Below are 21,924 nucleotides of genomic sequence, written 5' to 3'. Positions count from 1 at the left end.
ACCAATCCCCTCTCCTATATCAGCCCCTCTCTATTCCACCAATTTCTTCCTTAGCATTTCCCTAGCACTAACTCTGAAGTGAAATTTGTAAAAGCGGTGATTTTTTACATTAAGCAATTAAGAATTGGACCACTTACACTCATTTAAGAACTATAAATGTGAAAAAAACAAACCCTGATATAAATGAATATGTAGATTCTCTTTTCAACCCTTAACCTTACACAGCTTTCCCTGAAATATTGAAAGTAGCGATGCAAATAAAATAGAATAAATTACTTATTTACTATTCTATTTTCCTTTAAAGGAATAAAGTCTACACATTCCGAATTTATGTGTGGATAGTCTTATGAGTGTCATCATGTAACAAGTAAAATTCGGATCACAGAGAAGAAAGCCAGCAGATGAAGAAATTGCTCACCTGGAGGAAGTAGGTCAACAGACTGAAGTCTAGTTGTGATGGTGTGTAGGGTGAGGATAGCAAAGGAAAGCAAAGTCGGGAATGCTTGAAAAATAAAATATTTTTAGTTAACAAATAGAAAAACCAAATGGGAAAAAAGGGCCAATTGAATCATGAATCCTTCTCTATTGATTGAAATTTTTATATTAAAATCCTTTAGATTGATCAATCCCTGACAGATACGGTCATTTGTATTTCCCCAGGTGCATAAAACTTAGTGTGACTGGAAGAAAATTACTTTGGGGGCATATTTCCGTTTAGAGGAGATAGAAACAATGCAAAGTAGCTATAAGAATGCCTAGGTCAATGGGAAAAATACTCCTGCGATGATGGATTCATTTATCCTAAATAAAATAAAAAACCTTTCTGTAGTAGTGGGTAGAATATGTAAAAAATCAGGCCATCAAAATCAAAGTTGCAGACTGTCTATTCTTTAATATCCCTAGAGAACAAGGCTCTAATAAAAGTTTTCACTGCTAGTGAAATTTTGATGTGTATTATCTGGAGCTTGAAACAACAAACTGTTTGAAACTTAGCTGTTTACTCAATCCCCTAGAAACCGTTGATTGTTAAAAGCGTATTGATTTTAGTAATAAGAAATATATATATTTCTGAAACAATTTCAACTCTTTTTTTATCCAATACATGACAATAAATGTTATTGTTATAAAGAAATGCTGCATTTTGTTTTTATTTTTGTTTTGCTTTTTAAGCACCTCTAACTTGGGCATATAATTGATCAGTTTCTTAGACAAAAAAAGAATGCTTTGTTTGCATCTAAATGCATAGTGAATATATGAAATCAATTGCTATCTAAAAGTCATGCCAAAAAAAAAAAAAAAGGCCTGTTGGTGAGTAAAGTAGCTTTATTTTTCAAATAGTCTCATTTTCTTATTTTCAACCTTTATTCAACATCTGTTGTTTGCCCCTCCCCTGGAATGTAATTATGCAGGATTCCAATGTAAAACAGGTTGAGTAGTTAATAACAGGCAGCTCAAACATTTTTCCACACTGTTTCCCTGCAGATGTTTACTCTCATTTTTTTTTTTCTTTTCTCCCCTGGCTTTGTGTTTAATTTGTGTATGTTTCTCTTCTATTCTTCAAGTATATTCCCACAACAGATGGAAACACCTGAAAATAAGTCTGCCTCACGCACATGTTTAAATGATGTCTATTGTGATATTAGCACAGAAAAGAGAATAGAGAACATTGGTTTACAGAAAAAAATAATCTGTAAGTCACCTTGTTACTATGTTCAATTTAAAATTCTGAAGAGATGATCTAGTTTTTGCCAAAGACATTTGCCAAAGTTTATAGTCTACAACCTTCATTTGTTCTTATTTTGTTACCAAGTTCATTTGTCTTTTTTGCATTTGGCACAATTCTCTTAAATTTTCAGTCCTACCAGAAATTGCACTTTTTTCTATCCACTGACCATTTTACTATGTAAAAGGCACTCTACATTCCCTTGATAATAATTCAAACTCAGCAATCACTATCTAACATAGTTTAGATATAGTCAAAGTATATCATATATTTTTAAATAATATTACCAGAGTCATATAAGGTATAGAATTCTTTTGTTCAGAAAAATATATTTAATTGAAATTGGAGGAAAAAAAAAAAAAAGACAGGAATAGGCTGTGCACTGAGTTGGGTATTGACCCCCATATGTCCACCGGGAACATCAGAATATGACCTTATTTGGAAAGAGGGTCCTTGCAAATCTAATTACTTTAGATGAAGTCATACTGGATTAGAGTGGGCCCTGATCCAATGTATGATGTTCTTGTAAGAAAACTGAGACACAGAGACAGTTGTGTAGAGAAAATGCCATGCGAAGGTGGAAGTAGAGATTGGAGTGTTTTGTCTAGGATTGCTGGCAATGACCAGAAGTAAAGTAGCTAGAGGCAAGGAAAGATCCTCCTCGAGAGCCATTAGAGAGCACATTCCTGCTTATACCTTGATTTTGGACTTCTGGCCTTCAGAACTGGGAGAGAATAAATTCCTGCCATTTTAGGCCACCTAGTATTGCTCTTGTTATGGCAGCCCTCTGATACTGATTTTGGTATCCAGAAGTGATATGCTGTTGGAACAAATATGTAAATATGTGGAAGTGACTGTGGAACTGGGTAATGGGAATAAGCTGGAAGAGTTTTAATATGCATGGTTTTTAAAAGCCTGGATTGCCTTGAAGAGACTATTGGAAGAAATACAGACATTAAAAAACTGAATTTAATGATTCTCCTCTGAGCTCAGTAAGAAGTAAGGCTAACTATAGAGGAAGTTTCTATCATGTTTGAGGATATACGTGTGGCTTTATCCTCAATAGCAGAATGTAGACAGAAATATGAATGTTAAAAGTGCTTCTCGTAAGGTTTCAGGTGGAAATGTTATTGGACACTGGAAGGCAATGCTTGTTATGAAGTGGCAGGAAACTTGGCCAAATTGTTGGGTGAAAAGTAGAACTTGTCCTTGATGAATTTGGATATTTAGCTGAAATGCTTTCCAGCAAAGTGTAGTAGGTGTGAGCTGGTTTCTCCTTTCTGGCTATAGTAAAATGTGAGAGCAAAGAGATCAACTAAGGAATGAACTTTTAAGCAAAACGAAACCAACAATTGATTTGGAAAATTCACTATCAAATCACATGTTCTGGAAACAAGGACAAAGGTGTGGCTGGACAGTCTTTTGCTGTAGTGATTAGGGTGTTATCTATGACTCTAATCAACCATCATAAGAGAAGTCAGGAGTAGAGATAAGGTTACTGAGGAAAGATCTGTGGAGAACACTGTTGTCTAATTGTGTGGATCCCCTCAACATCCAGAAGACAAAGTTTTTGAGAATTTTACATCACGCTGCTAACGTGGACTGAAAGAGACAGAGATGAGACAAAATGAAGGAAAAATTACTCTGAAGTACAGCCACAGATACAGGGACCAAGAAGGGTGGGTTACTGCCCCAGAGAGTCAAAAAGCTTAAAGGAGTGAGCACACAATTACTTTCAGGCCTTGAAACCTAATGGAATTTGCCCCTATGCGTTGCCAACTTCCTTGACTACTAACCCCTTTGTTCCTTCCATTTTCACCCTCTAAGAATAAGAATGTCTACCCTGTGCTTGTTCCATCATTGTATTTTGGAAACAGGTAATTTCTTTTCTAGTGTGATAGGTCTGTGAAAGAAGAGGAAGGTTGCCTAGGAGGGACCATACCCAGATTCTCCCCTACACCTGATTTAGCTGCTGAGATGTGAGACTTTCTTAGTTGATATTTAGACTTGATTGGGGACTTAGAGTCCTGCTAGAAAGGTTTGAGATGCATGGATGATAGCGGGAGGAGGTGGATGGATTTTGTAAATGGGATGCATGTGAATTTGGGGGTTCAAAGGATAGACTGGGTTGAATACTGCTCCTTCACAATTCATGTCCTCATGGAAAATCAGAATGTGACCTTATTTTCTTTGCAGACATAGTTACTTAAGATGAAGTCAGGTAAGTTAATATTAGGGTGGGTCTAAATCCCATGACTGCTCTCTTCATAAGAAGAGAAACAAGACACAGCGATGGTCATAGAAAGGAGAATACCATATGGCCATGGAAGCAGAAATGGGAGTGACATGTCTAGAACTGTGGGCAACCACCAAAAGCTAGGAACAGGCAAAGAAGAATCCTCACCTAGAGCTATGACAGCATGGCCCGGCTAATACTTTAATTTTGGACTTCTAGCCTCTAGAACTGTGACAGAATAAATGCCTGTGTTTTTTGAAGCCACCCAATTAGTAGTGTTTTGTTACAGCAGACCTAGGAAACAAATACAGATTGTCAAAACAAACAAACAAACAAACAAACAAAACAAAACAAAACAACAACAAACCCCCCCCAAAACCCAAAAAACTTCAAAATATAAAATACCCAGATGGCAAAAAATTGCTATGGCGAATGACATGGGGCAAATAAAAAGCAGATTCTAGAAGAGTAAAACAAGATAGATATGAATGAATTAAAATGTTGTCTTCTGTATTATGGTTCATAAATAAACTAAATTTGGGGGGCGCCTGGGTGGCTCAGTCGGTTGAGCGTCCGACTTCGGCTCGGGTCACGATCTCGCGGTTCGTGAGCTCGAGCCCCGCGTCGGGCTCTGGGCTGATGGCTCAGAGCCTGGAGCCTGCTTCCGATTCTGTGTCTCCCTCTCTCTCTGACCCTCCCCCGTTCATGCTCTGTCTCTCTCTGTCCCAAAAATAAATAAACGTTAAAAAAAAAATTAAAAAAAAAAAAAACAACTGAATTTGGTGTAAGAGATGGGTTCATATGCCAGTAAGATTGAGTATAAGACCTAACTGAAATCATCCAAAAAAAAATATATGTATGCATGTGTGTGTGTGTAAGATAATTCAATTGTAGCAAGTACTTTGAAATAGAGTATTTTCTTTAAATGCCTGCAAATTAATAGCTCCTTGTGCTTATTTTCTAATTTTCTAAGTTTGCTTAACTACTCTCCTCAGTCTCCATTACTTTGATTTTTATGTCTACTAATCACATCTTCAGTACCATATGTAATGCAAACTTTGCTTAAAATTTCCATCTATACTAGTGAGCTCTTGAACAAAATGTGACTTATAACTTAAACAAAATGCACATATGTACATATACATGCATAAGTGTTGGATTAACAAAAACAAGATAGTCTCTTATAAGGAGAAAACATCTCCATATATATAAATATGGCTTCAAATACATGCATGTTTTCAGTTAGAAACTTACTCAGCATTACCTGAAGGCATGTATTAATAAATATTTCCATTTTATGGGAAATGAATGCATAAACATTAAAATAGTCAATTTTTATACTTGTTTTATTTTACTTGATTTTTAATTTAAGTGGAAAAAGTATGGCAGAAATATATTTCCCTTAAGAAACATGATACTAAGGGTGCCTGGGTGGCTCAGTCAGGTGAATGTCTGACTCCTAATTTTGGCTCAGGTCATGATCCCAGGGTTGTGGGATCCAGCCCTAAATCGGGTTCTGTGCTGAGTGTAGACATTGCTTAGGATTCTCTCTCTCTCTCTCTCTTCAAACACTAAATCTGCAGGTTGCTGGATTTTGGACTTTTTCTCAGCCTCCAGAACTGTAAAAAATAAATTTCTGTTTATAAACATCCAGTCTATCAAAACTTGTTAAAATAGCCCAAAAGGACTAAGGTTTAAGTATTTACAGAGAACAGATCATTTAATATTAATATACTGGGACATAAAGTACAAAAGAAACACAATGTGTGTGTGTGTGTGTGTGTGTACTAAATTAACTTAAAAAGAAATACTTTTGCTAATGATGCATATAACTATTGTAATATACAGTATATTTTGGTGAAATTTAGTATCACATCATGTTTTTTAATGTTAATTTATTTTTGAGATAGACTGAGAGAGCATGAGCAGGGAGGTGCAGAAAGAGAAGGAGACAGAGAATCCCAAGCAGGTTCTGCACTGTCAGTGCAGAGCCCAATGCCGGATTTGATCCCACAAACTGTGAAATCATGACCTGAGCTGAAACCAACAGTCAAGATGCTTAACTGACTGAGCCAACCAGGCGCCCTCATGAGTCCCATTCTAAAGAGCTCTATCTAGCCTTATGCCCTAGTCTTCTCCCAAAATCATCATACTGAAGAATAGGTTTCAGTCTATGAATTTTGAGAGGAAACATTCAGTCCACAGCAGCACTCCACTGCATGAAGGAAATAAATGCTGTAGGAGGAGAGAAGACTACACGTCAAATAACTCTACGAAAGAAATGCAACCAGATCTCACAACTGGTCTGTTTTGGAAAGACCTAAAAATGAAAAAAAAAAAAGTGATATATATCAGTATATGTTAGTTATTGAGTATTCATGTGCTCTTTGCAAGTGCAAAGCCTAAGAATCGATCCGAGTTACACATCTCTCGAAGTGATTGCATCTAATGGTGTGTAAAAACTGACATTAGTATCTTACACATAAATGCAAGAAATGTATCTCTTGCTGTTTTGTTATACTGTTCACAGTAGAATATTTCTTCCATGTTATTTCAGTTTCTTTAAATGAAAAATCAATGCATGCTTTATTGCAGCATAGAAAATTGCTCCCTGTCACTCTGTTCCAAATAATGTCTTCTAAGTACCGTGCCTCCCTCTTAAGTTTCAGTGGGTTCTTGGTAGGGATTTGAACCACCGAGCTATGCTTTACAATAGCAAAGAGCTATTAAATTAATTTTTCCTTGCTATTTGGCTCTCAATCATTATGCTGACCCAGAAAAAGAATGCAAAATTAAATTTTAAAAACTGATTTATATTATCAGAACTGTAATCAAAAGGAAACAATACTTGATATACTTTGAGTTTTCTACAAAAGTTCAGCTATTATTAGGCTGCTTTAGTGAGCAGATTTTATAATCTGTAATGCTTCCCAAAAAGCCACGAAGGCATTATAGGCCATGTAATCATCATTATCTTTGACGATAGCTACAGAGAAGAGGGAAATCATTTAATCCATGTTACTTTGATGTCAAAACAAAATGGCACACTGACAGGTACAGGCCGGGTTATGATTCAATTTCAGAGATTACAAACCTATGTAGCTGAATTCTTATTCATTTTAGTTTTGATATCAGAGGACAGGTATCTAAGAATATTAAAACATCCAACTATGTCAGAAGAAGATCTTATCTGAAAATTTCTCTGTGAATTTCCTTCATTCAACAATAACAATGGCAGTAAAGAAAAAGATAAGTCAACATTCTTATTGCGACAGAAAGCAAACATCACTAGAGGGCTATGCAGGCAAAAATACTGAGCTTACATATATTCCACAAGTACAAATGAGCTATATTCTGAAAGTTTATTCCTTGTTCTTACTTTGGAATTCAACATGTATTTTATTGCATTAAAAGGCCATAGTAAAATAGATTCTTAGTTTAGTTTACAAAAACCTGCTTAACTTGCAGGGTGGCCAACTATAGTACTAAGAATACTAATTCTGGCTTTATTTTGAAGTCCTAGCAACAAGGAACAATAAAACATAAGAGGAAGTGGAGGAGGAAGGAGCTGGTTCCCTTCAGCCCAGACACCGGAGGGAGTCCGTGAGGATATATGAGTAAGAGTTTGTTTTCTTCCAATCTCCTTTGTTCTCGCTTCTGTGTCTTTCCTCCGTTTAACACTCTTTCTTCCACCCTTCAATTTATTAGACGTCCCTTCTTTTCCCAACTGAGAAATATCACATTGTCTGACTGACTCCCTCAATAAGTTTGCTATGCTCCCAAATTACCTAAAGGCTTTTCTTCCCTCAAGAAAACGCTCTTTCACGCCGAGCAGTTCATATCTGGTGTACGTTGCGCATACAAACATGAAAGCAAGCTGATTAAGTTGATCCAAATTCATGGGACTGAATAAACCCTTAATTCTCTCAAAATTTAGGGGAAAACACTGCACGTCTTTTGAACTTTTTAATGGATTTCTTGGCCAAAGAGTCCATGTCCTTGCAAAACTGGTAACATTTACAAAACTAGGTAACGGTCTCATCTGTGAAAACTGATCAAAGTCAACCGGTGACATATAAACACAATTGGGGCAGCACACACAAATGCGCACGGGCACCTGCGTACACACAGATGCACGCACGCTCGTGCAGAGAGACAGAAAGGCCAGTGTCACATGGAACCTGCCAGCATCCCTAGCCGGCCCTGCTTCTAATAGCTATTTCCTTTTCCCGCTTTCTGAAGGCACAGCCAGCAGCAGGGGTTCAGAATGTGGCAAAGACAATGAGGAAGGGAGAGTGTTCTGCTGTGTATGTGGGTCATTTATAAATCAGACACCGCTTGTCTTGCGACACGCAGCTGCATATCACACTGCAGAGTTCTTTCAGTACTCCAAGGGCGCGGTGCAGGCAATGAGAGGGCAGCCGTGTCCTAGAGCCTTTGACTCTAGCTGTCCGCTCTGGGTGGGCAGTTGAAAATTTCAGTCCTTAAAACTGTACTCCTACAAATGTAAATAATATTTGGCTTACAAATAATAACAATGAAGAAGACCAGAGATGGAATCTGGCAAACCCCATAGCTGGGTCTGATGTCTTACGCTGTCTGTTCTGGGTCAAACCGCTGAACTTCTGCGTTCCGTCACTTGTCACTTCCTCATCTGCAAAATGGGGCTATCCTCATGGGGCTGTTGTGAAGGTTAAATGAGCACATTCATGCAAAGCACTTAAAACAGTTCACAGAAGCCACTCAGGGAATGCTGCCATTAAGTTGCAATGCCAGGGCAGTGCCGGCAAGTCCAAGAAAGTACAATACAACTTGTTCACAGACTGAGTGTGAATGTGGAGCCTGTTGGAAGAGAAAGCCACTCATCTTGGGACTCAGTGGTTTAGCATTCCCCAACAAAACATGCCATTATTGCTGTTGCTTTTATTTTCAATATGCTCAGTAGAATACTTCTCACCCCAAATTCAAGCATAAAATGAGTAACATATGTATCTTTTAGGGGCGGTATAAATAACACACAGTTGCAGTGAAAAAGTCATAAATATATGTTTCTTTTCCTCCAGGGCATTTTTGGAATGAATGAAATCAGAACTCCAGAAACACTGAGGTTCTATCTCTATGCTTGGGTATTTAAGATTCACAAAAATAGATGAGGGACATTTTCCTGAAGGATAAAATGACTAGATGGAAAACAATTTAAATCATTACTTCCGTGTTAAAACAAATATTATAAAACAGCAAAATTATGGGTATTTTACAATTAGAACATGAGAATCCAATAACTCTAGCAGTTGTGAGAAGACTCCTATGTATGTATTTACTGTCTTCTGCCTTTAGGGATACTTTGGTGGAAAAATCTAGAAATGCCAGAAAGGTAAAGGATTTGACTTGGGCCGCACACAAACTAGAAGCAGATTGAAGGTTAGAACTCATGTCCCACATCTACCATACAGGTCTTTTTCCACACTCTACTTCTAGAATTTCTTCAAAAAAATCAGGGAGTCAAAAGAGATAAATACAGTGACAGGTAATTTGGTAAACTGGGAAAAGTGTTGTGCTTTTGTTTTCCTTTGATTTTTTAAATTAAAAATTCTTTTTCCCACCATATCTTAATGGTGGGAGAAAATAATGAGGAAGATTTATTTTTTATTCTTTTTTTAAATATTTTATTTTTAAGTGTTCTGTACATCCATCATGAGGCTCGAACTCACATCCCCAAGATCATGAGTCACATGCTCTAATGCTCTACCAGCTGAGCCAGCCAGGCACACCATTTGGCCTTCTATTCGCTATTTACATGTGGTTTACTAACATTCAAAGACATGATGACTCAAAAAAATACATCTTCTTTTATTCTTAATTAAACATTGTGGAAAGAACCTCATTTTCAGAATTACTTGGTCTGAACTTTTCTAAGTCAATTTCAGGTTTCCATGTATATGACTGTCTGCTCACATATAGAATAATAGCTACATTGATACAGTTATTTTATATTTTTTCCAAAGGTAGTTAGAAAATATCAACATAACTGGAAACAAAAGAAAGCAGTATTTACTCCCACAGTCCCACAATCAGGCCATCTCTTAAATCAAGCATACACTCCAAACTTCTTTCCTTGTAACTATTGCTTATATGCGTACACCGTCTTTGTGTAGTTTAAATCTCAAAGGAAATGTAATTATGTGTGGTAATTTAAGTTTTAGGGATGAGAGGTTTAGAGATCATGCAATAAAATGTCTTTATTTTCCAGGTAAGAAAACTGAAGTTCAGAAGAGCTAGTAGCAAATAAATAAATAAATAAATAACTCTACTGATCCTGAGTACAGTTCTTTTCCCACATTCTATGTATCTATATATTTTTCTTTTTATGTTGCTTTTCTGTAGTAGTCACCCATAAATAAAAGGTGACCACATAACATATTGCCCAAGCAAGGGTATTTTTGAAAGTGATAGGGACCACTATTAATGATTATGTCTGGACAACAGGTGTAGACAGAGATTTTTCCTGAGGAAACCATGACAAATGATAGTCTACCCAGAAAGGTCAAGGTTAGCATCCTAGGATTTGTTTCTGAAAAGGTCATTTAAGAAATAAAAGACATACAGATTTTATTTAAGATCAACAATCTTAACATTATTTTTCTAGAAACTAATATGAATTTTAATCCTTTAAAACTGGAAAACAATGATATATTTATTGACTGGATTAAAAGGTGTTTCGTCTATATACGTAGAAGAATGCAGTAGGAAATCTTTACTGCTTTTGTGACAAAAATCGGCACCACCACAAACAAAACTAAGGGAATGTTAGGGAAATCCATACAGAATATTAAGCTAATCAAAAACCTTTAAACCAAATTAAGAGCTATAAAAAGTAGTAATAAAAATATGCTTTGTAAAAAAAAGCCTAATAAATATAGCAGCTAGTAAAAAAGCAACATACAAAAATAAAAGAAGAATAAAAAGGCATTAGATCCTTTTTATATAATTGCATTCTACAAGTATATACATTGTCTTGTATATACTTTCATTCTACCCAGCATGAAAATGCAAGTATGTCAAGAGACTGTATGAATTAATCATACAAAACAGAAGGGAGAAATATAATGTGCAAATTTGATGAAGCAAGTCTGGTGGTGCTCACTTGAGTAATCAAAGAATGACAGATCAATAATTAAAATTAGAAAGATAACTGAAAGAATAGTTTCTTTAAAATTCAGGAAATGGATAGAAAGGACACTTGACCTCTTTTTTTAATTTGGGGAAGAAATAAATCAGAGATATGAATTATTTCACACACACACAGACATACACACACAAACTTTAAAAACACAAATCAATGTAACATAACTAAATATAGACTCTCTAATATCTCTTTTGACACAACATCAATGCCTACAAGGGAATGCACACGTTCCAATAATACACGCCGAAACCATTCAGATGTACCATGGCTAGTAATTATCTAGGACACTAAAAGATCCTGGCAAAAGTTAATCTAATAAATCTGTCATTATCTTTAATACTTCAAATCTGTGCCTTGAGCTAAACAGTTGTCAAAACGGAGCTCTGTTTACATAGAACTGAATCCGAGTGGGGAAATAAAGATGTCAAGGATTTTCTATTTTTTTTCCTTTCAGTTGTTGACATGAAATGATTAGCTGGTACATTTTATTCTGACTTTCCTCAAGGTGTCAAAGGTCAGTTTTCCCCCTTATAAATATATGCTACATAACGTGAAGGTGACTGCTCATTTGAGTCCTTCACCTCAGAAAACTGGCTTTGGCAGTGTTTAAGTGTTTAAGGCCATTCCACAAGGCAACATTTCTGATTATTATATCTCTGTGACCTGAATGAATCAGCTTCAGAGTGAGAGACAATGTGTTGGAATATTTTTCTAAAGGGTCACACTATTTAATGATATCTATAAAACAGGTGAATTCATTTCACCACGTAGTACTCAAAATTAGGAATTGCAGTAAATTGTTCAAAACACAACATGGTGCTCTTTGGTGTTTTCAGCTTGCTGTTTCTCTGGAAGATTAAGAGAAAGCAGTATGATATTTATAAAACACCAAACATCAATGTTAGGACTCCGATTTTCCTTCAAAACTGTGACTGTGCATGTAAATGTTCTGTAACGTCAATTTATCTATCAGGTCACTAAGAAAAGTTTGTCCCTAAGAGCATCTCCCAGTAATGGTAATTAAAATAAGCACATGAATGATCATTTGCTATTTAAAAAATAAGCACAACAAACAAATAACTCCAAAACACCCCTCTTCTCCTTCTATATGTATCCTTTTATATATTCTTTCCATATATATATATATATATATATATATACACATATATATATACATATATATGTATATATATATACACACACACATATATACATACATATATATAAACACACACACACAAAAGTGCAATATATATAGTATATATATATATATACTATATATATATACACACACACACGCACAAGTGCAATCAATTCAGAACATTTTATAGGTCAATGATGTCACAAAATATATCAGATCAAGATAAAAATCCACCTGCTGAAATCTCTGTGTACACTGTTAACATCAAAATATACATTTTACTGGGGTTCCTGAGAGGCTCAGTCAGTTAAGTGACTGACTCCTGACTTTGGCTCAGGTCATGATCTAGCAGTTGGTGAGTTCAAGTCCCACGTCAGGCTCTGTGCTGACAGTGTGGTGCCTGCTTGGGATTCTCTCTCCTCCCTCTGTCTCTACCTCCCTCCCTGCCCTTCCTCAGTGCCCTCTCTCTCTCTCTCTTTCAAAAACAAAAATAACCTTTAAATATATATCTATATATACATTTTACTGCTTTATCAAGATTATGGATATTCACTGTCCTAGAATTTAGATGCTCCACTGTTATGACTTGATTATCCATGGAAGAAACTGAAGCATATCTGAAATGCTAATGTGTTTTAATATATTTGAAAGATTGATGGTGAGGTAAGTAGAATTATGATTTATTTGTTTTCATGTAACAAAGATAAATTCATTTAATGTGCAATATGCCAGACTTATAGTCTTGGTTCCATTTTGTTTCCAACTTTCTTGGTAGACTTAAAAAAGCCACTTTTGTTTTGAGCTGTAGGATAAGGATGCTAAACACATAGACTGTGTTTTACTTCATTATTAGTATTCTATGATCTTAAAAAACATTCTAGAATATTCTAGATAGAATATAGAGAATATATAAAGACAGTCGTTTTTATTCAAGAGGTGTGATTTGGTAACAAGTGCTTCACAGTTCACTTTTGGTAGAAATGTGTTTATAATAAACTTAAATAGCAGATAATATGGTAACAGAGCTATTCATGTTAGATATAGGAGACACTTGGCTTCTTAACAACATTTTCCACATTTCGCTTTTTTTGGAAAAATCTTTGCATTTTTTTCTATATGAGTTGTATATAGTATATGTTATATTAACATAAATCAGATGATAGCTTACAAAACTAATTATCTCATCAGGAATAAAGAAAGTCATCTTAGATTTCTAGCATGAAATACTCATGCAAAAATTTGCTAAATTGCTTTTCTCCAACATGGTTACTCTGCATAAAAAGAATTGTATTTTATGAATAAATAGGAAATACTCTGCATAGCCATGAAAGTCTAGAAAGAGTGGGAAAACAACCTGAATTCACAGGTTTTCAGCTTAATGAAAACAAGCTCAATGGAGAGAGGGGTATTTGAAAATATGAGCAGGTGCCTAAATGAACAGAAGATTGCCTTCATAAAAAATGGATCTTCCACTGTAAAAAAAAAAAACAAAAAAAAGCAGATGATTGCTCTAAAAAAGTAAAGTTTTAATAATGAATAAATAAATAAAGGATAAAAGACCAAAAAAAAAAAATCCCACAAATGATTCCACTTGATGTAAGTATTTCCTAACGATTTAAGTCTACTTTTTAAAAAAATGAGAATTATTTAAAACAAATCAAGTGGGCAATTATCAGTTTGTTGAGAGTATGTCAATCAATTATGGACGTGGGAGGAATTTAAGCAGATGAGAGCACTGCCACCCTTCATATTTGACTCCTTTCTTCTACTAACACACATGAAAACTTCAGCAGTTTCACTGCCATTTAGAAGGAAAATGGTTTTTTCCTCGTTGTGAATTTCAATTTATAATTCTTTTCTAATCTCTATTGTTAATGCTTAAAATGTGTAAAATCTTATACCTTGCTTAAAAAAAGAGAACCACTAACTTCTTTTACCCAATGGAAATGATAAAAATAAATTTAAATCTCACTATTAATGCTTTGAAAAATGTAATATATTTTACTGGATACAGTTTAAGACAGTGCAAAGAACTGATTCTAAGACATTTAAAACAGTCCAATTATTTTCCTTATTTTCTTGTTTGCAAAAAATTATTTCTTTTGTTAAAATAATCTATTTGAAGCAACATTGACATTTTCTAATGATATTCTATTTTAACATGTTCTTCTATTCATATAATATGATATTCTTTCTTAAAGTGTCAGGGCTAAATAAATTAGTTTACGTGAAATTTTAAATCCACTCATAAAAATTAACAAAATAAGAAGGATTTAGCTGTCTAAAACTGAGGATTTAAATAATGTTATACCAGCTGCAGTTTCCTTTTTGTATTCTAGAATGAAATAATATTTTCATAAAATGTTGTCTGTTGAAAGTTAAAAATACCGGTTTAGAAAACCCAGGTAATAGTTACAAATAAATATAATTTTATCAACCATTTCTTCTTATTGCTAATAGAACTGTTACAATATCATATATGTATAGAGTTTACAAACTCTATTCACATATAGCAATACATTTGAATTTCATCTCTAAAGAAGATAGGTCATTGTTATTTTTTCAAAAGGGTCCCGAATTTCACAATTAAAAGAACAAGTGGCAAAACTAAATCAGAATCTAGGTTTTCTTCCCTCCTATTTACTGCTACATGAAACAACATATCCTGAGGAGACTTAAAGTATAAGAATAATTGCAGAGCTATAATCTCTTTTTTAGTAATGTGGAAATAACATCTAAATTACAGAATTACAGGTTGTTGGGTTTTTTTTTAAATTTTTTTAATGTTTATTTATTTTTGAGACAGGGAGAGACAGAGCACGAACGGGGGAGGGTGAGAGAGAGGGAGACACAGAATCTGAAACAGGCTCCAGGCTCTGAGCTGTCAGCACAGAGCCCGAGGCGGGGCTCGAACTCACGGACCGCGAGATCATGACCTGAGCAGAAGTTGGATGTTCAACCAACTGAGCCACCCAGGCGCCCCTGTTTGTTTGTTTTTATCTGTGAGGACATCGATGATATATGTAAAGAGTTCAATACAGAGCAGAGATGTGATAACTGGCAAAGAGGTATTCTACTGTATCGGTCCATAATTCTTAAATTTTGCCCAATTTTCCTATCCAAAATTAACTTTACTTCAGAAAAGCATAGTTTGAGGGAAATGAATGATAATCAGCAGGCCATAACTTAAAAATGGGTTGTTTTTTAGTACAATGTTTGGAGTAAATACAACTCCCCCTTAAAGACATAATTTATCTTTAGAAACCAGTCATTTCCCTTCCTTCTTGCTCTCCCTCTTTCCTCCCTCCTTCCTTCCTTCCCTTTTCCTTCCTTCCTTGCTTTCTTGCTTCCTTCCTTCCTCTTCACCCTTTCTTTCCTTTCCCTTCCTCCTCTTTCTTATTCTTTCTTTCTTTCTTTCTTTCTTTCTTTCTTTCTTTCTTCTTTCTCATTTGTAATCTTACCTTTATCTTGTATGTTCATTATATGACAAACTTGTTTCTAGCATCATCCCCAAAACAAGTTGTTAAGCTAGCACTGATAGTAATATGCAAAAACTTACAAACTAAACATGATCATGCCCCTTCTTTTTGAGAATTACTTGATTTTTTAAGATGAAATTATCAACGTGCTTGGAGCCATCGTTTTATACCAGATACCCCACAACACAGAAAAGGCAACTCAACGTTCTCTTTTCCATACATGCAATTTTAACTTATTTAGAACAGAAAAACATAGTTAATTTCATTTCTTGCAGGCATTAAGAGACTGCATTAAAAATTATATTCAGTTGGATAATTGAGGCTTTCACTTCCTGGAACGAAAGTGTGTCCTACTTAGCAGGTATGCTGAGCAGCAATCAACTGGTTAATAACATACAAAACGCTAAAGTCTATATAGCACAAAGGCCAATATCTTTCTACTCCTCATCAGGGAATTATAGAAACATTCTGACCCAGCTCTCTGGACACACAGGAGTTGCCATCCTGATTCGGATCCTTGATTAATATACTCTAGAATGATACATCTGGCAATGGCCTACATAGGATCTCTCTGAGGACTAGGGAAAAAATAGACTCTATTAAAATGGAACAATTATACTACCCTATACTGTGACGGTGTTTCAGTTCACAGCAAAACAAAATGAAAACAAAAAGGTTAAAAATTTTTAAATAATCAAATGATGATCTCAGGAGACTTTAGGATAACATAAAAAGAAGATAAAATTTACCTACGTATGGTTTATTTTAGAGACTAAAACTACTGCTTAGCGTGTTTATTCAACAATAAATAAATTCACACAGACTTCATTATGAAGGTTAAAAATTTGCTTCTAACTTCTGAATTAGCTAATGCTTCATGACACTTTTCTTAATACAGCATATTCAGTTCCACAGGACGTACCTGCATGTAAGATGAAGACTGACACCAGGATAGTCCTTCATTCTCCTAGAAACCTTGTCATATTCATCACTTTTTGGACTCTAACAATTGCTTTCTATGATGGTAAGTATGTAAGGCTTGCTGACATAATTTTACAGATAAAAAAAATAGTAGCTATTATACTGTAGGAGTTACACTGTGCTCCACAAATATTGTGGAGAGAACCCTTCTCCAACAGGCATTTTTCTTTTTTCTTTTTTTAATTTTTTTTAACGGTTATTTATTTTTGAGAGACAGAGACAGAGTGCGAGTGGGGGAGGGGCAGAGAGATAGGGAGACACAGCATCCAAAGCAGGCTCCAGGCTCTGAGCTGTCAGCACAGAGCCTGACACGGGGCTCAAACCCACAAACCAGGAGATCATGACCTGAGCTTAAATCGGACTCTTAACCGACTGAGCCACCCAGGAGCCCCTCCAGCAGGCATTATTAACAATGAACACCTTTGGCTGAGAAAATATAACATAAAGAGTCATACACTTTGACTGGTTTACCTAATTCTAGCTTTTACAAAGTTAACAACTGAGTCAAGATTCAACTTTTGAAACATCAAGGCAGGATTGATTTCATTTTCACCTAACTTGACCCAGAAAATAAATACATAAAACTTGACAATGAAATATCCAAGATGTGTTGTTATCAATTATCTGGACCTGATATGCCATTCTTTATGTAGATCGACTAAAAAATATACTTCACTTTATGAAGCTACAGTTTATAAATTGGAAGATTCTTACAAACTACTTTGACTTTAATTGGTCTCTGAAGACAGAGCTTAAATTGATATAAAAGAATATAGAATATGAAACTGTAAAAACAATTTTAATAGGTTTTTAGAATTCCTTCTTAAATCAGGGATTTATAAAACCATGTTCTTCTTTATTTTGCAATATGTATACCATCCAGAGACAATAGAAGATCATAAAATGTGAGAAAAGTAGCATAAAAAGCCTTATAAAATTAAGAAAACAATTATTTGACATATGTGAAGTGCTGTGTAATAATTTAATCCTTCTTATAAAAGATATTTCTGAGTAGTTCAAAATTAAAAATTAAACAATAATCAATGTTAAATTACTTTATCACCACCATACTATTTGAAATAATAAGATCCAAATGATTTTGCACAATTTAATTCACCACTGCCAAATAAAATATATAGGGTCCACCTCTCCTCTGATCAAACCACAATTCCTCTAATAAGGTCAAACTTAAAATATGAAAGAACAATGCACATTTTTTAGTAGGCCTGAATTTGAAACTTAGAGTATTATTTGAGAAAATATATTCTGTGTCCTAAATGCTTGATAGGCTTAATAAAAGTGAACATATCAGGTTCCTGAAAAAAAATTTTTTTTCCTTAAGTGCTATTTTAATTCACAATGCGTTTATCACATTGAAGCAGAAAAAAGTGTCGATCTGTGTTCGAGTGTTCACTTGCTCCTTACTTAACAGCAGGAGCTTCCCTGGAATTTGAAAATTGTGGAAATACCTTAAAGAGGAAGTACGGACAACAGTCACATCCCTTGAAATGAAGAGTTAGGAGCGATGACCTCCAATCCAAGCTATGTCATGGGTTTCTTTTTGGCTACGGGAAAGCTGAGAAATTCCATTGCCTCTATTTCTTTAACTGAAAAAATCTTTAAACCTCTTAAGAGTTTATTTATTAGAGAAATGGACATGGAATGCTTTGATTATAAAACAAGTTCAAGTAAATATAAAATCAGATATTGTATCATATAAATCATCTTACTGCTGAGTATGAACATTCCTACATACATGTTTGTTTTTCTTAATTGGAATGGTAATTTGGAAAATGAGATTTATAAAATGAGCTGGAAAAATTAAACAAGCACTTTTTTCCTCTCCTTTGAAAGGGGCAGCATGAACAGGAGATAAAGAGAAACAAAGAAACGAGAAAAGTACTAATCTAGAATAAGTGAATGTGAAAATACAAATTAACTTGTGTTCTTCCCTTCTGCTCCAGATTATATTAGTTCGTCCAGCATTGCCACTTTTAGAGCTGCATTCCTATAAGTGGATATGAAATGCATACAGCATTTTAGAATTCCCAGATGTAACTCTTTTATATTAAATAAAATATTTAAATTCCTATAGAAGAAACCAGCTGAACTAGTTTATAGCACATCTTAACTCATTTTAATAAAAGGCTTTCAAAGTTTTATTTCATTGTAAATAAGATTGCCAAATATCAGCCAGGTTAACTTCAAAACATATTAACAATATTACAAAAGTAAAAGTAAACTAATCCAGATAAAATTAAAATTGATAAATGAAGAAAGTAGCTAAAGTAACAGTCAATCTTTGTATAGAAATGAAAGCTGGCAGTATGCTTCCTGGGCATGGCTGAGAAATGGAGAATTTCTCATTTATTTATCCATAAAATTGCAGACAATTTAATAATAAGCATAGAACTGTTATTCAAAGCATGAAAATGCTAAATATCAATGTCTGGATACCAGAAAATAGAGGATGAAAAGAAATAGTAACAGAAATTTTTATCAGTCTGCACCATGAAATATTATCAAGTTGAAATTATCTTCCCGAATTTTATAGGCCTTTTAACTTCCTGTTCTCACTGGCATTTATTAAACCATAAGTCACCTTAAATTGGTTTACTTGTATTAAAATTTAATAAGCTCCAGTATACATTCAAAATAGAAAGTCATAGTCTGATATGCCTTTAATTTCAAAATAAATACCTTTGTTGGTTGGCATAATATTAAAATGTTCATTGATTTAGGGGAAGGTAAAATATGTAAGGACAATACACTTTCCCTTTGGTAGCAACTAAAATTATTCTAGATAAGCTGTTTTACCTATGAATTAAATTTTAAATGATTTTCTTTCTCATGGATTCTCTTTCAAACTAAACATTTCCAGTTGTAAATACATAAGGGAGATGAGTAAAGTGATTTGTAAAGTTATTAAACTTTTAATTGATATGTGTACACACTACATCTATGAGAAACAAAAATAGCTTGCATTCTTTTTAAAAATTAAAATGCAAATGTTAAAACCTTTAACATTGAAAAATAATCACACAGGAGCCAAGTAGACCAATATTAATTTTTATGTTTCACTTTTGAATCTCTCCATTGTTCTTATATTTCAGTTTTCCTGCACAATCACAGTTTATCTTATTATATTAAAAACTTCTATATAGTAAGAGAACCACAGGCTGATTTGCCTCAAAGAAAATATTAAAAGTGTCCCTTTCACTCTAAAATATGAGCCATTTTGGATAATAAATCATATGGTCATCCTACTAAGTTCTGTAAGTGGTGTTAAGGTGGTTATGAGTCAATGAGTGAATGAAGTTAAAATAAGCGAAATGCTTGTTTCGGTTCTCTATTTTTTTATTTAATAGAATTTTGGCTAACATAATTAAATGTTTATCTATAATTTCTTCATAATCAATTTTGGGAAACACTTTTGACTAATGAATTGGTAAACAGTTACCAAAGAATTAGTAACTTATTATTGAACAAGTGCAATTATTATTTGAACAAGTGCAAATAAAAAAAAAAACTATATTGCAGACATTTTTCAGAAGATATAATTTTTAACTCAAATGCATGTAACTTAAAAGGCTGCAAAGTGATTCTGCCAAAATGTTGATGCTGCATTTAAAAATCACAAGGGATACCATTTTCAAAGGTTATATAGTTATACTGTCAAATGAAGGGCATACAATATAGCTAGTTAGAGTAATGCAATTAGTGAACATGCTGTGGTTAGATTATTTTGAAAATTGTACCTGGCACAAAGTAAAGACTACACAATTTACACATCACACATCATCAAACATAAATGATACTATAAAGGATTTGTAATACGGCTCATGCATTGAATTGTTTCTTTTTTACCCATGAGAATTTTCAGTTTTATTCAGAAGTCATATTCTCTTATCCTAGCTACATACAAAATATATTATTTCACCTACTAAAAATTCATGATTTTGCTCATTTCTGTCTTTTCCATTCAGTTTATGTTGCATAATTTGATAAAACAAGGTATATTTCTGAGTGAGTTATTATAGTAATAATTTTAGGTTTTCTAAACCACTGTATCTAAAACCTGAACTCTCTTACTTTGTTACATGATATCTTTACATTCTAATTGAATAAAAAATCTTTGAGCACAATCTTGTAAAGTCTTTATTGCATTAAACTGATATTATAGTATTTCTTAAAACTATTTGTGAAACATTTTTGCACAAATAATGTCAATAATATAATAAAAACCAAGAATGAATATGGTTAGGGTGCTGGTCTGAAGATTAGAATTATTTTTCATATATGATTTCTGAAACCTAATTAAGTATGAAACATGCAAAACGAATTATATTTCCTTTTTAAGAATATTCCCTTTATGGATAGTTTATGGCTAGTTTTCTATGTGAAAAATTTAAGGAATATATAGCCTGTCAATTTTTTAAAATTCCTATGGTATCTGTATGTCTTCTTTGAAAAAAAAAATGTCTATTTGAAACAACATGGATGGAGCTAGAGAGTATTATGCTAAGCGAAGTAAGTCAGAGAAAGACAAATACCATATGATTTCACTCATATGTGGAATTTAGAAAATAAAACAAATGAGCAAATTGAAAAAAAGAGAGAAACCAAGAAATAGACTCTTTTTAAGTAAGCTCTACACCCAGTGTGGGGCTTGAACTCATGACCCTGAGATCAAGGGTCGCAAGTTCTACCAACTGAGCTAACAAGGCACCCCCCGAGAAACAGACTCCTAACCACAGAGAACAAACTGATGGTTACCAGAGGGGAGGAGGGTATGGGGATGGGCTAAATAGGTGATGGGGATTAAGGAGTGCACTTGTGACGAGCACCGGGTATTGTATGAAGAGTTGAATCACTATATTGTACACCTGAAACTAACATTACACTGTATGTTAACTAACTGGAATTTAAATAAAAGCTTCAAAAAATAAAATTCTTATGGAAGTTTAGTTTTTATGAGGAACTTTAAAAAAATCCGTGCTCTTTGAAACATTAGTAATTCTGCTTCTAGGATAAATTCTTAGAGAAATAATAAGATATATTATTGTAAATTTAAAAGTACATTATTTGTAAGAGGAATTAAAATAGACCATTATTTAGAAAAGTAATTTTGAAGTGTATGTATATGTGTATTATAATTAATTTTCCCCGAATAGAGGC

The 21,924-nt window shown here is 34.1% G+C and overlaps 1 protein-coding gene across 4 annotated transcripts in view; it reads right to left on the bottom strand.

The window, feature by feature from the left end:
- PCDH17 (protocadherin 17) overlaps window positions 1–21,924 on the bottom strand; it is a 98,767-nt gene that overhangs the window by 19,970 nt on the left and 56,873 nt on the right. Inside the window, exon 4 of one of the 4 annotated variants that reach the window (XM_042977603.1) lies at window positions 350–502. The exons of the other annotated variants lie outside the window; for them this stretch is intronic. Within the exon in view, the coding sequence (XP_042833537.1) occupies window positions 357–502 (146 nt within the window). The 3' untranslated portion in view covers window positions 350–356. Of the gene's footprint in view, window positions 1–349; window positions 503–21,924 lie in introns of those variants that run through there. 4 annotated transcript variants of the gene reach the window in all.

The sequence above is a fragment of the Panthera tigris genome, chromosome A1 (assembly GCF_018350195.1).
Source record: "Panthera tigris isolate Pti1 chromosome A1, P.tigris_Pti1_mat1.1, whole genome shotgun sequence".
Taxonomy (NCBI): domain Eukaryota; kingdom Metazoa; phylum Chordata; class Mammalia; order Carnivora; family Felidae; genus Panthera; species Panthera tigris.
The sequence above is the reverse complement of the archived record's forward strand: the minus strand, read 5'-3'. Positions and strand labels throughout refer to the sequence as shown.